This window comes from Leptidea sinapis, chromosome 17 (genome assembly GCF_905404315.1).
Source record: "Leptidea sinapis chromosome 17, ilLepSina1.1, whole genome shotgun sequence".
Taxonomy (NCBI): domain Eukaryota; kingdom Metazoa; phylum Arthropoda; class Insecta; order Lepidoptera; family Pieridae; genus Leptidea; species Leptidea sinapis.
The window spans coordinates 6,115,248-6,131,276 of NC_066281.1; the positions used below are offsets into that span (position 1 = coordinate 6,115,248).

The 16,029-nt window shown below is 34.1% G+C and overlaps 1 protein-coding gene across 2 annotated transcripts in view; it reads left to right on the forward strand.

Annotated features, from left to right (window-relative positions):
* Positions 1 to 15,594, forward strand: part of LOC126969238 (myrosinase 1-like) — a 32,479-nt gene extending 16,885 nt beyond the window's left edge. The window contains exons 1-6 of one of the 2 annotated variants that reach the window (XM_050814596.1): positions 8,580 to 8,711; positions 9,429 to 9,562; positions 10,103 to 10,767; positions 11,286 to 11,594; positions 12,087 to 12,325; positions 15,360 to 15,594. In XM_050814596.1, coding sequence (XP_050670553.1) covers positions 8,689 to 8,711; positions 9,429 to 9,562; positions 10,103 to 10,767; positions 11,286 to 11,594; positions 12,087 to 12,325; positions 15,360 to 15,522 — 1,533 coding nt within the window. In that variant the 5' untranslated portion in view covers positions 8,580 to 8,688 and the 3' untranslated portion in view covers positions 15,523 to 15,594. Of the gene's footprint in view, positions 1 to 8,579; positions 8,712 to 9,428; positions 9,563 to 10,102; positions 10,768 to 11,285; positions 11,595 to 12,086; positions 12,326 to 15,359 lie in introns of those variants that run through there. The other variant, XM_050814599.1, reaches the window with a different exon arrangement.
* The last annotated feature ends 435 nt before the right edge of the window (positions 15,595 to 16,029 follow it).

Below are 16,029 nucleotides of genomic sequence, written 5' to 3' on the forward strand. Positions count from 1 at the left end.
CCGGAAAAAATATCTAAACTTCTCGCGGTGAAAGAAGTTTTACTTCAAAAAATATTGCGAGGGGGCTCAATGTGCAATAAAAGTAGCTTATAAAAAAGTGGCAAGTTTGTTATATTTACTTGGATAATTTAAAACAATATTCGAATATATAAAAACCACAAAACTTGCACTTAGCAATTTTGAAGTTCAAGATTTAGCCTTAGCGTAGGTATTTACAGAGTATTTATTTTAGAGTATTTATAGCTGAATGCAAACTGTGAATGGACTCTTTATTACAATTCAAGCAACACCAAACACAATCATCAAAGAGCTTCTGTAAATGATGACCATACAGACCAATTAATTACCTATAGGTCAAACACCTTGTTGTAGAACTAATAATAATACAAAAAGGTTATGTTATTTTGAGCATTGATATAAATCTAAACGTGTTTTCTTCTTATTGTTTTAATAGTTCAGTAATGACAACGACTTGAGATAGGTAACTGATATTTAACTTATGAGGTTGGTGGTTCTTTAACACACACAATTAATTTCATAATTAATATTGAATACTCCAACTCAGGCCATTGTCTTGTAGCAATAACAATTCGTGTTCTATAATTAACAACGGTTCCTCATTAGGTCAAACTTTGTAGATTTCTTGGAGCTTAATAATCTCGTACAGCTTAACAATGTTACTAACAACAGAGAAAGTATTAGGTTTTGTTCTGAGCAATACAGTACAGGCACAGTTGTCAGAGCTTGTGATGACGCCCTAATCAACATTGACACACACCACCCACCCTCCTTTAGAAATAGCTTTATTTATTTATTAAGTACAACCACATTACACATATTATTCTTACAAACTAATTTTATACATACAAGGTAACGTGCCTGATATGTGCTATAATTACGGTGTACATAGATTTGATACATTAAATTTTACAATAACTAGTAACAATAACATAAACTAAATTATATAAAGAGTCATGAAACACGGCCAACTATTGAGTTTGCTAGCGAGCATTACTAAATTGTACTCCTTAAAATGCGCTGACTGGGGACTGTAAGCCTTTTTCCGATCTACACGGTGGGGTGTAGAAAATTTTAGATAACTTAGCTCTCGGATACTCGAAAGGGACCTTAATTGCAATACCACTGACTCACAATTTACGTTACGATTAATTGTGCTATGAAGAAAACATAGGTCCTACATCAATCTCCTGTCCTTCAGTTTGATTATGTTAAACTACCCATGAGAACTGAACGCAAGGTGACGCGTAAATGATCTCTGAATAGTTTCAACTCGTTGTGATTGTTTTTTTTTTTTTTATGGAATAGGAGGACAAACGAGCGTACGGGTCACCTGGTGTTAAGTGATCACCGCCGCCCACACTCTCCTGCAACACCAGAGGAATCACAAGAGCGTTGCCGGCCTTTAAGGAAGGTGTACGCGCTTTTCTTGAAGGTACCCATGTCGTATCGTCCCGGAAACACCGCACAAGGAAGCTCATTCCACAGCTTCGTGGTACGAGGAAGAAAGCTCCTTGAAAACCGCACTGTGGAGGACCGCCACACATCCAGATGGTGGGGATGATATCGTAACTTGTGGCGTGTCGTGCGAAGGTGAAATTCGGCGGCAGGAATCAGGTTGAACAGCTCTTCGGAACACTCCCCGTGATAAATGCGGTAGAAGACACACAATGAATGGTATGCATAAAAAGGACACCATGCAACACTTGCATATTCGAGATGACTACGAACTAGAACTATATATACATATATATATTTTATAATTGCTAATAACTAAATACCTTTATTTATTTACGGTGTGTGAGGATTGATGCATCTACTGTACGATGGCCTACTATTATTGTTGATACAGTAGTAGTTGGCCATGACTGTACTAAATAACTCTTGTTTTTACGTATTAATTTATATTTTTTTTGAGTATTTGTAGTTTGAGTGTTACTGTTGCATCACTTTACATATTATATTGAAATGAAATGAAATTTTATTATATAATAGTTTACATAATATTATTGATAATCCAATATGTTCCGTCAAATGAGATGCAAAATATGTTACAAAATTGTCTAAACACTACTGTTATACCGAAACATGTCGGATTTCACAATGCTATCATAAACATTTATAAAATTAAAATTTTAAGATATTATAATATGAGACGTAAATAAATTAATAATTCATTTAGTACCTATGTATAATATTAACAAATGTCATAAAAGTATATTAATTTACACATATTATCAAATAGACTAATTCATTTTGTATTGAAAAATTCATTTAAACTATAGAAGCACTTATTTCTTAACCACTGATGCAGTTTTCTTTTAAAAACTTTGAAAGGTAAATCTGTAAATTCATTGGGCAATTTATTATATATCTTCACAGACATGCATGCTGTAATAATTTCTACTAAAAGATGCAGTTCTACAGAGGGGCATTATAAGTTTATTTGGATACCTTGTGTGTAAAAGCTTCTGGCTATTTTTTGTATAGAAATCACACATATGTTTTTGAACAAATAGGCTTATCGCATAAATGTATAGGCACGGCAGCGATAGAATTTTCAATATTTTTAAAAAGCGGTCGACAAGAATCTAGGGAGCCGGCTCCACAAACCGCCCTGATACACTTTTTCTGTCCAATTAATAAATGCCCTATGCTCACCGAGTTGCCCCATATGACCAATCCATATCTTAAAGCTGAAACCATGATATGCCATTAGCGCTGTTTTTTCACCTATTGTGTTTGATACGCGTTTGAGGACAAATACATGTTGGTTAATTTTTTTGCTAATTTTGTCAACATTGCCAATAAAATTGACAAGTTGTGCTTCTTTAATATTCTCATTATGATAATTAACATTAATATCTTTTCCTTTCCCATTCTTCTTATTGTAACTGAAATGATTTGTGAGGGAGTGATTGTCACAATGAGTTTCTTGCCACGTCTTCTTATTAAAGCTCTACCCTCAAAGGCGGTGGGAATATAAAAATAAAAGTCATATCCTGCATGAATGGAGTGATTTTGATTTGATTACCCTAAAGGATTGAGCTTATGATTACTGTTAGTAAAAATATAATAATAATTTATAATATTAATTAAGTTTAAGCATAATTGTCAAATTGTTGTTGTAGGGGTATTTGGTGAGTAATGCATGATATGTAGATTAGGATTCTTTTATTGTTGTTTGCTTGAGTTCTCGTAACAGGTTTCGTCATGCTCGTGAACGGGCGCTGCTTGTGGTGGCAGGATGATCCTATTGCCGGAGACTCGGTTTCAGATTCTTAAGAGTTATTATGTATGTGTATGTATATATATATATATTTTATTTTTTTTATTTATCATATTACATATACCGATATTAAACTAGGTCAAATTAACATCTAAAAAAACCTATATATTATTTATAATAAAAAATATATATTATTTATAATTGCTTATAAAATGCTCACAGAATACCTTTATTTGTAACGGTTTACCTGATGGAAAGTGATCACTGCCGCTCATGAAAAACTGCATCACCAGTGGCCTTGCAGATGCGTTATTGGCCTTTCAGGAAAGGGGAAGGGAAGCAGAGCGGGCATACGGGGCTCTGGGGGAGAAAAAGGGGGTAGACCTACGGGACTGTGACGAAGGGATAGGGAGTGGGCCTCGAATACTCTCCCTGACCAAAAAAACGCGACAACATAGCTGCCACTAGTCGCTGATTTTCTTCGCATTGAGATTTATCTACAAAGCTTCCGATTTCTCTTCAGAGACACACAAAGAAGCGACGTCTCAACACAACGCCAGGTGATCGAGCCGTGCACAGGGCACTGAGTGCCCGCCAATTCTAGCAGCTCTGCGCTGCACGCGGTCAAATCTTCTAGCTGATACTGGGGTGCGCCAGACCAGAGATGACATCAATACTCCATGTGTGGCCAGTCCTGCGCTTTGAAGAGCGCTAGAATGTGGGCCGTGTTGAAGTATTGCCGTGCTTTATTTATGTCGCCCACCTTCTTTAAAGCCAATTCGGCTTTGCCCTCCAGATAACCGTGGAGTTGGTTATCGTTTGAGGTTTAGAGACCCAGTATTCCGATACTGGGAGAGGCTTTAAGGGAGGTGATGTATCGTTTAGTCTTAAAACTCGTTTTGTAATAACATTCAACTTAGTCCATGGTCTAAAGCAGTTTTATACCCAGTACTATCTTTAGTCTTGTAATAAGTCGGATAGTGAATATATATAACACTAGCTGACCCGGCAAACGTTGTTGTTGTTACAAATAATTTTTAGAGTTAGACAGTTTCTTGGACATTTCAACAATACTTTATTCTTCTAAAAATAAAGGAAATTTTCTGAAGTAAACGTAGCCTAAGTTATAACATCATCTACCTGCAAATAAAAGTCCCGCCATAATCGGTACAACCATTTCAGAGATTAGCCGGAACAAACAGACAGGTAAAAATTGTAAAAAAAAAATTTTGGTGTATGTGCCGTATATGATATACATGTACATGTAATAAAAAATGGTTATTCATTTTATATAAATGGGATTGGAGTGTCTGTTGATAATATTATTAAAAGACACTCCAATTTTATTTATATGTACCTATAGATACTAACGCGAGACCTCATATAGCACGAGAAACCATTTTAACTCAACAGGAAATGCAACTAAAAAGTGCTTGCTCCAAAGGATTACCTTTTTTTTCGTGATTTGGACAATTTTCTAAATGATAAAAAATTTTCTTCTCGGGAGGAGGGAAATTCTCTTCTCTTTCATACAGTTTGTCGAATCTAGATCACCACAATTCTATCACAAAGGCAAAAATGGTCATCCTATTAGATAGTAGCAATGTATAGACAATAATGGTAATTATTTTGATTAAATAATAAAATGTGTTTTCTTTCTCCGATTTTCATTAAGTAGGTACATTTTGCTAGTCTAAAACTTTATTATAGTACAAATATGTAAAAATTCAATTGATCAACATGCGAAGTAAACAAATATAATAAAAAACTATGTAATTATGTTACTGTAGATTAAACTCAAGAGCGTATTTTAAAATAATAATATCTATAACATTTTGTTAAGACAGGTAAGAGTGAGTCCAATCAGTGAGTTAAATGATAATACTATATCGCACCTTTATTCAAAAACTGAATTAACTCAAAACTTACGTTTTTCGAGTTTTCAACATAAACCGAAATAAATTCGTCAGAAGAATACGTACAGTCCAACAGCCGACTCTTAGCGACGAAAATGAATGAAGAAGGAGTACGAAAATCGTATTTCGATTTTTGATTGATGCGCGCTAATAAGTCGATACCGGTAAAGTGAGCGAATTAGTAATGCGTCGGCGTCCTTCGAGTTGCGACGTTAAAGTAACTATACGAAAGTGGAATAAACCACAATAATTCGTTATTTTAGTATCAGATTATTATTTAATATGCTTTATTTTATTCAAAAAACGCTTCTATTCAGACATATTTCAGTTTATTAGAAAAGTGAATGTAATTTTTATCGGCAACATTATGACTTAATTTAGTTTTGTATAAATGATGTTGTATGATATACGACAGCATTCGGAATTAATGCAGTTTAATATTAGATTATTGAAACAAAATATAAGTAATTACGTTTTATTTCAGTTTTGTACTACAGATTATCAAAAAAGTAATTATTTTTATGTTTATTACTGTTTACTTTTAAATTTATTAGACACATTTCTCGTTTTTTCAAAATTATTTCACTATATCCATAGAAATGGCTAACCTGATATTACGGTTTTATAATTTTTCTCTACACAGCCTAATAAAAGTCGAGTGTCATTTTATGAAAGGGACATTTCCGTGCCTGAGAAGGAAGAAAAGTGAATGACTTTGGAGGCAGAAAATAAACATGAAGCATTATAGATGCTCATCAATCTTCACCTTCATCATCCTCAAATTCATCTAGCTCTATCTTCGTCTGACTCATCGTCATCAAGTTCTGAATCGGATTTGATTTGCGGCCGTGTTCAATAACCTATCAATCCTTAGTTTAACTTACTAGAGATAGACAAATCTATCCTTTTACGCTTACTTACATTTCAATAACCTATTGACATAAAGCATTGGACATAACTATGGATTGATAAGATCTTGTCATTAAACAGTGACAGCAATGTATCCGTAACTAGAGATACGTTATTGAAAACGGCCGTTAGGGAAATAAGTAAAACAAAGACCGATAGTAAATGAGAGTGTAGTTGATGTACAGCCTCGATGCAAATATACGAACGCTGAAAGACTGAGATATAACAACAAAGCTTTGACTTTGTAAGACTTTTATAAGGCAACTTTGGATCATGAAATCATGGAGCATATTAGTTTTATTCCCAAGATCCCAATTCCTTTACTTACAACGAAATAATTTATAGAAGGTAACAAGACTATTAACGATTTATAGATAATGATTTTGAAATAGACCGAGGAAAAGAGAATAAATCAGCAGGTACATAATATAACTACTATAAAATGTTAACAAATGAATTGAATCTGTCCTTTTATTGTAATGATAATCAAAAAATAGTTATGGTAGAGAAATATTTAAAACATATAGAAATGAGACACAACAGTAGGGTCGAGAATAATCGCAAATGGTAGATAATATGAGAGTTAACACAGTTAGTGTATGATATAGAGACAGGTTTGCAATGCCCAAAAGGTAACAACGTAACCTTTTACTATAACTCTAAACTTAATTGATATAATTTAATCGTTACTGATAATTAACGCCGAAGTAATCTTAAGTAGCCTACAAAAAATGCTATTTTTGGACTGAGAGTGATGCAAAACATGGTTCGGTTGAAATCGATCTATTTCTATTTTAATTTTAATTTAAAATTTTAATTTTTATAATTCTGTTATTAATGGTCATATCTGAAAGATGATGATGAAAAGAAGGTGATTTTATATTGAGACATTTACTTTTCTATAAATGTTGTGCAAACATAAAATATTAGGAGCATTATGCATAAATTTTTAAAAAAGGCCACACGCAAAATGAGGCCGATAGCGTTCACAGCCTCATCGTGAAAGAAATAAAGAACAGGCTCAAAATACATACCTGACTAGTATTTTTGCGTTGATTTGGAATGCCAAAAAGTCCTCAATTAATGGTGCAGGAGAGATGAATTATCAGTAATTTTATGATTTGAAAACATTACAAGAAATTATTTGGATTAGAATAGAAATTAATTGAAGAATTAAATTGGGATGAAATGAAAGTCTTAAAAATAACTGAAGAAAATCCTACGCTATGTTTCTACAAGACATACACGAATAAAGACTTCAAGGTGGTTAACGTAAGAAATAAAATAAAAGTAAGGAACGGCACTTCAAGTCAAGCCTATTTCAATAAACAAGAAATAAGTGAAAACAAGAAGAAAGACTTGAGGGAGTCTTAAAATAATATAATATTATAAATATAATTTTTATAATGTTATCCTTTAAACTAGGTGATAAATAAATTTGAATTTTAGAGTTATAATGAAACGGAAAAAATATTTTACTATGGAAGACTGAACAATTTAAAAAAAACATTTTTGTTATTTAAATTACTTACAAGATATTAGTTTTCCTTTTGGTTGGTACTTATATAAATAATTATTATATATATTCTTTCTATACTATAATAATTCACGAGTTAACTAACTAAAATTAATAATTATTGTATTATAATTTACAGAGTACTAAGAAGTACTTTACCAGTGGGAGGCTCCTTTGCACAGGATGCCGGCTAGATTATGGGTACCACAACGGCGCCTATTTCTGCCGTGAAGCAGTAATGTGTAAACATTACTGTGTTTCGGTCTGAAGGGCGAGTAGCTAGTGAAATTACTGGGCAAATGAGACTTAACATCTTATGTCTCAAGGTGACGAGTGCAATTGTAGTGCCACGAAGAATTTTTGGGTTTTTCAAGAATCCTGAACGGCACTGCATTCTTATGAGAAGGGCGTATCAATTACCATCAGCTGATCGTCCTGCTCGTCTCGTCCCTTATTTTCATAAAAAAAGTATTTCGTTATATTTCAAGTACGTCAAATAATTTTGATTGTTGTTAAAGCTGATATACCTAACAGTGTTATCAGTAGTGTTACCTATTTTCAATAAGGAAACGGAAAAATATTTCTGTATTTTATTAAAAATAATAACTGTAAAATTTATGCATATTTCTGAAAACCGCAATGAAACTAAATATTTCACTTACTACAAAAATAATTTTAATTTATAACTGCAATATTTATAATTCCGTTTTGATCAATCTTACTTGATCACATATTTTAGCATAAAGTGAAATAAGTTGGAACTTTACTTAAATATTTTTTTTGGTGTATTTTTTATCAAAATATAGTAATTTCTACCATAATCTAACACAAAAATAATTAAGCGACACACATAAATTTTTGAGTGTGATCGAAATAATCTATTTATTTTTTTATGATTTTTTTGAACTCATCAATATATACATGTAATTCTGAGATACGTTAGTTTATGATTAAAGGTGCGATATTGTAAAAGTCATATTTTGATTATGTTTTCCGACTGATACTGTCTATCAATGATTGATTATTTCCTCAACTACGAGTATATATAATACAACACAACTTACGATTTTGTAAACCGAAGACATTATTACCTGACGAGCATGTTCCGGTTTGTAACGTTCACGTAAGTTCATAATAATATAATACGCATAATTTTGTTATTGATTAAGGCGGGCATTAAACATTTATTTAAATAAAATAATTTTCTAATTATTTAAAAGCGTTTGATTGTAACTGCATTTTTAAATTAGGTTTTTCCGAACAAGTTACGTCTCATTCCGAGACTTCATGGCATAATCTCGATTTCAGACACAAGTTTGTTCCGGTTCTCGTGGATAGATGAGAGATGTTGAAGCATCTTTATCTTCTTCCATATCGTCCAACTTGAGAGTGTTTTTATTTGTAGAAAGTATATTAATTCTTGAAAATATAAATAATTTGCAATTTAGAAATTCAAAAAAGGCGAACTCAACGTTTTTAATAAAACTATATACAAAAAGTAAACCAATTATAAAATTAACACTAGACATTATAATATAATGATCAGTTTATTTTAATTTGTCGAGTGTGATGTCGTTGAAGCGTAGCAATTAAAAAAAACTTGAAGGTGACATTTTCAGTATTAAAATGCTTTAACGAAGAGTTTTTAATAAATATTTACGTCATGGTTTTAAATTAAAATAAAATAAATAAAATAATAATTAAAAATATTGCTCTTACGCAAAAACTTAACTTAAAAAACAGTTACAATTTCATGCGTTTTAATCGTATAAAATGTATTTTATACACATTATTATGTTGTTTGCATCAGAAATAATTATATTAATATATTTGTATATAGACTGCTTATAGTGGCATTGACTGACTCTAAGAAGATTGATAACAGTCGTCATGAAGTGAGGAGATTTCCTGATAGCTTGCTGTTTGGTACGGCCACGGCATCTTATCAGGTAGAAGGCGCTTGGAATGAAGATGGTAGTATTTTCACTATATTTTAAAGTGCATAGTTAAATAGCGAGTAAAAATGACTAACGTGATAGACAGCCAGTAAAAAATATTTAACATCTAATGGCAATTAATAAACAAAACACTAGATTGTGTTGAAAATTTTCACACTGAGGATCACATACAGTAAAAGCTTTTTAGTCGTGGGGTAAAAGTCCCGAAAAAAAGGCGCGAATGTGGAATCAATTCAAATGAAATCAATTCAATTGAAGTTTGTCACCAAACTGTTTAATTATTATCTTCAGGCTTATGAAATGCTTAAATATTTTTTGCTGTTTTTCTCGCTTGTCAGTTTATAAAAGCTCTTTTAATTGGTTGTTATAAGGTCTATTTTATTTTTTTATTAGTACGTTTGACGACGCGTTCACAAAATACCGATTAGCTCCGCGACTAAAAATCTTATGTATGGGAATTGAGTTGCATTTTTTTTAATCCACGAAAAGTGAAAACGCGAATTAAGAAAGTGGGAATAAGAAACTTTCACTGTACATAATATTTAATATTTTTTAGGTAAATCAGAAAACATATGGGATCGTCTTACCCACACACAACCATGTCTCGTCAAGAATTGTGATACAGGAGACATCGCAGACAACTCATATTATAACTATCGCAGAGATGTAGAAATGATGAGGGAACTTGGACTTGACTTCTACAGGTTTTCTCTTTCTTGGTCAAGAGTCCTGCCGACAAGTTTCCCTGATCAAATAAATGAAGCTGGAGTTAACTACTACAACAATTTAATAAACGAGATGTTAAAATATAACATTCAACCAATGATAACTCTGTACCACTGGGATTTACCACAAAAGTTACAAGAGCTGGGTGGTTGGGCAAACCCACATATTGTAGACTGGTTCTCTGATTATTCTAGAGTCATGTTTGAACTATTTGGCGATAGAGTAAAGTATTGGTTTACAATTAATGAACCAAGAGATGTTTGCTATCAGGGTTACGCTGGACAATCTATGGCACCCGCTTATAATATATCCGGTATGGCTGAATATCTGTGTGCGAAAAATTTGCTTGTAGCTCACGCAAAAGTATATCATATGTATAATGAAGAATACAGACCAACTCAAGGTGGCTTAGTTGGAATTGTGTTAAGCGCGTCTTGGTTTGAACCTGAAAATGAAGGTGACGAGGAAGCAGCCGAGGAGCTCCGTCAATTTGAGGTGACTATTAGTATAGTTCCTATTCTATTGAATAGGAATAGGCAGGTCAATGCAATCCGTAGGAGAACCAAAGTTACCGACAAAGCCCAAATAATTGCGAAACTGAAATGGCAATGTGCAGGGCACATAGTTCGACGGACAGATGGGCTTTGGGGCAGTAAAGTCTTCGAATGACGACCACGTACCGGAAGACGCAGTGTTGGTTGGCCCCCCACGAGATGGACCTACGATCTGTTCAAGATTGGCGGAATACGTTGGATGAGGGCAGCGTAGCACCGATCGTCGTAGAAATCTTTGGGGGAGGCCTTTGTCCAGCAGTAAACGTCTTCCGGCTGATGATGTTGATGATAATAGAATAGAGAAAGAATAATAATATCTTAATTGTATAATATTATGTATGATCTAGTGATATATTGGTGTTTTCTGTAATATGCACAAATACTGCTTGTTTTTCATTTGCACTACCAGCTAGATAATGAGGATTGAAATATTTACAAAATGCTTCTTTTATTTCACAGTGGGGGTCGTTTGCGCATCCAATATTTTCAGAATCCGGTGACTTTCCACCAGTTATGAAAGAGAAAATAGCAGCAAAGAGTGCAGCCCAAGGCTTTTTAAGATCTAGATTACCAGAGTTCACATCAGAAGAAATAGATTTGATAAAGGGCAGTTCCGATTTCTTTGGACTTAATCATTACACTACCAACTTAGTTTATAGAAATGACACAGTGAATGGTATGTACAGTTCAGTGTCGTACTATGACGATATCGAGGTTGGTTTTTATCAGTCAACTGAGTGGCCAGAAACTGGAGCAACATGGTTGAAAGTAAGTACTTCTTGTACATTTGTATATTGAATAAGCACTGGCTTTTTACCACTTAAATACGTACTATTTAAACAATATTGTATGGAACTTATTCCTAATAAATATATATACCACAACGGTGCCTATTTCTGACGTGATTCAGTAATGTGTAAGCATTATTGTGTATCGGTCTCAAGGGCGCCGTAGCTAGTACAATTATTGGGCAAATGAGACTTAACATCTTATGTCTCAAGGTGACAAGCGCAGATGTAGTACCACTCAGAATATTTGGGTTTCAATAATCCTGAGCGGCATTGCATTGTAATGGGCAGGGCGCATCAATTACCATCAGCCTAAGGTCGTGCTCGTGTATTCCCTTATTGTCTTCAAAACAATGTTTTAATAATTGTTACTTAATATGAATATGATCTATATTTTACAAAACAAAGAAAATTTGTCGTACGTTATCAATATAAATAGATTATATATAATTTGTGTGATTATCATTTATAGATGGTACCTTGGGGTTTCTATAAGCTGTTGACTAAAATAAGAGAAGACTACAACAATCCTCCAGTATTTATAACTGAGAATGGATGTGCCAGTCGAGAGGGCCTGGATGATGATACAAGAGTCACTTATTACAAAAGTTATCTGGATGTTATGCTGGACGCCATTGAAGATGGTTCAGACGTCAGGGTCTATACCGCCTGGAGTCTGATGGATAACTTCGAATGGCTCGAAGGATACTAGTAAGATTTAAACTTACTCATTCAAATTATTTACCAGTTCTACTGAATTGGATAACATTAAAAAAAGTAATATTTACATTCAATTGTAGTAAAAATAATGATTTTTTAGAGTTTTTTGTTTTTTCTTGTTAACGCAATCATTATTATGAATTTGGAAATTTATTTCTATTTATAAAATATGATTGTAAGTTTTATAAAAATTAAATAAACACTAAATTTAGTACAAGTTATGTTATAAAATATAATAATAAAAATAAATTGATCAGCTCATATCTATAAAAGCTTGAAAAGGTACTTCAAATTATATATAAGTATGACAAAATACACACATCAAAAAAGTCCAAGCAACATGCATCATATTACAAATTTACCATTTATATTAATTAATTACTAAGGCTTCATTTACGCAAAGTGCGATAAAAATTCGATTGTGTTTAGTCTTGATTTTATAATTTTACCAACCATTTAAATAAAGTTAGCGACAAAATTGAATTGTTAGATATTCTTAACGTCATGGATTGACGTCATTTGACGGCAAATGAAATGCAAAGAGCTGTTGGGGTTTTGCAAGCGGGAAGTAGGTAATCAATCTCAGGTATCTCGGCATTTTGGCATTCATACAAGTGTAATTTGTCGTCTTTGGCAGCGCTACAATAATACCACGGACCCCGCTGAACAGCATTCAGGCCGTAAAAGGAGTACAACCACTGGGCAAGGTACATACAACTAACTGCAAGACACCAGCCGATGTTAACCGCTCGGGAGATACGTTTGAGGCTACAAAATTCAAGTGGTGTTGATGTAAGTCCCCAAACTATGCAAAATCGATTGCATGAGTACGGCCTACGAGCTCGTCGCCCAATTAGGTGAGCACCGATACGTCACGGGAATCGCGCTCGTCGAAATGAATGGTGTAGAGAACGCAGAACGGCCGACGGTACACTCACAAGTGTACCGTCGGCCCGGAAATACTGAAAGGCTCAGGTGCATTCAGGCAATTTATCCATACAGCGGCTCAACAGTTATGGTATGGGCGGGTATTATGAAGAACAGGCGAACTGAGCTCATTTTTGTTAAAGGAAACTTGAACGCTGAAAATTTCGTTGAGGATATTATCAGACCTTATATCCATCCATTTGCACAGACCTTTGGCTCCAATTTAACGTTAATGCATGACAATGCGCGTTTACATACAGCTCGTCGAACCAGTCAATACTTTGAAACGGAACGTCTGGGTATTGCCCTAGCCTGCACAATCGCCAGACCTCAAACCCACCGAACATGCATGGGACATGCTCCAGAGACGTGTTTCGAAGGTCTTGAACGGAGTGACAAAAACGCAACAGCTGAAGGATTTGCTACAATTCCACTGGGAGCGAATACCGCAAGAAGACATAAACAGTCTCATTAATTCAATGAATAATCGTTGCCGACAAGTTCTGAATAGCAGAGGAGACCATACTTTGTATTAAATAATCCTATTCTTTCACAATAAAAACATTTTTTTAAGAAATTTCATTTTCTTAAAAAAATGTTAGTTGCTTATTTCTGCAGTATATTCTAATAATGTTAATTTCTGTTATTAAAAGAATTTATAAAGACAACAGCTGTCATTTTTACACCATAGGACACTTAAAATTTTATTTTAAAAATAAAATACGTTATAATGTGAAAAACCATATTAAAATTTAAATTAACATGTTGCTTAGACTTGTTTATATCATTATAATATTATAGTATCTGTTTTAAAGCAGAGGAATATCTCTGGAGATTACAGAAATGTCTGTTTGAAAAATTATTTAACACATTTTCAAGTCACTTTTACAATATTTTTTTGGGGTTTTTGTTTAAAGTGTGTTTTGTTTAAAAATAAAAAAGCGTATTTAATACTAGCAGTAAGGGAAATCATTTAAAAATAAAAAAATTTTTACATTCACATTCACACTGCCCTAAAATACAAATATGAGGTACTAATATCGGTTTCTTCACCAATAACACTTAGCAGTTTGTAGTATGTGTAGATGACGATAGGTGGTCTTTCCTTAGCAGTCTTTCTTACCTCAGACACTAGAGTTAACTTTAATTAACAGCGGCTCTCAAAATATCTTCCTCCAGAGTCCAGTCTAGTCCTGCCAGAGTCAGGAAATCCATCCCAAAAGCATTAAATTCATTCATTCCAACTTCCAAATTCCAACCCATATAACGGCGCAGACGGCCTTGTTACTTATTACGGAGACGCAGGTACCTCGACCCAGCGACGCAGCGAATTTAACACATTCTGGTTAAGTTCGTTTAGGACGATATCTGATTTCACTTTCTGGGCAATGTTGAGGGTAAGGACCTGTTTACTTTACAGCTGCGCGTAGACTTTGAGGACAGCGTGAGCTTCTACATGTGTGTGGTAACGCAGAGACGGATCCTCCTTTGAGCCGCGTTTAATTGGCAGTTGACGACATGCTTGTCAACATCCTCTCCGTTGAAAGTCCGTCGCAGTCTTGAAGTCGAGAACCACATACTACACAAACAATTCTGTGCACAATTTTAAAGCGGGCTGTGGTCTGCCTCAAATGGTTGTCACGCCTTCGTTTGTGGATCTACTGCTGACTACAAATCTAGAAAGTTAACAGGCCTCCTGACGATTTCCTTATCAAGAGTGTAGTATCTGACAGGCGCCATTGGAATGAATTTTCTTCCCTGTTTTCGTGCTCACACTAGGGTAAGGGTTTTTATGGAAGTCGAGGTCAACCAAGCATTAAGGTGACTTGACTGTAGTTCAAACCGATATTCTCCTTCACCTACCTCCAACACCAGAGGAGTGACAGGCACGTTGCCCTCCTATTAGAAATTCGTGACATACTTTGGTAGAAAGTTACTTGAGATGACAATGTTCTTGATTCACTACTACGTACCCATTCCTTAAAGTTTATTGAACTTGTGAAAGTTATAATTATTACCATTCTTAATGTTTTTTTTTCATTGTCTTATAAGGCTATCATTATGACAGACTACTTAAAAATGCGTTTTAAATTTACAGTGATAGGTTTGGTCTCTACGAGGTTGACTATGAAAACTCCGAGCGCACCCGTACACCACGAAAATCTGCATTTCTGTACAAAGAGATACTGCGTACGCGCACCTTGGATATGCATTTTGAGCCAGATGCAACTCTACCTATGACAATCGACGAAGGACACTGACATGGCATCAGTAATAAAATATTTAACATGTGTCTTGTTGTTGTTCTAATAATAAATTTATAATCATCCCAATGATGTGAGTTTCACTGAGTATAAATAATTCAGCTAAGATTTGTATTTTATCAATTTGTCAAATGTGTTTCGCCTCTACACGAGGCATCCTCAGCAGATGTCGTTTTGCCAAATTCTGGCACGAGACTCTCTCGCTCTCTCCCTGAGTCTAATATGATGTTGTTATTTAACTTATTCTAAGAAAAATAGAATACATGTTACAAGAATGAGTTTAGAAAAGTCTCATTTAGTAATACTTATATTTAAGATATAACAATAAAGGGATCCAAGAAAAAAGCTGAACCTTAAAGGCCGGCAACGCATCTCTTGACTCCTAAGTGTTGCGAATGTTATTTTGAAGTGAAACTTCTTTAGGCGCATGAAAGGAAAAATTTTACAAATGAAACCCAAATTTGGGACTTTTTGTTCAAGGGAGAGAGCGATTGACACCTATTG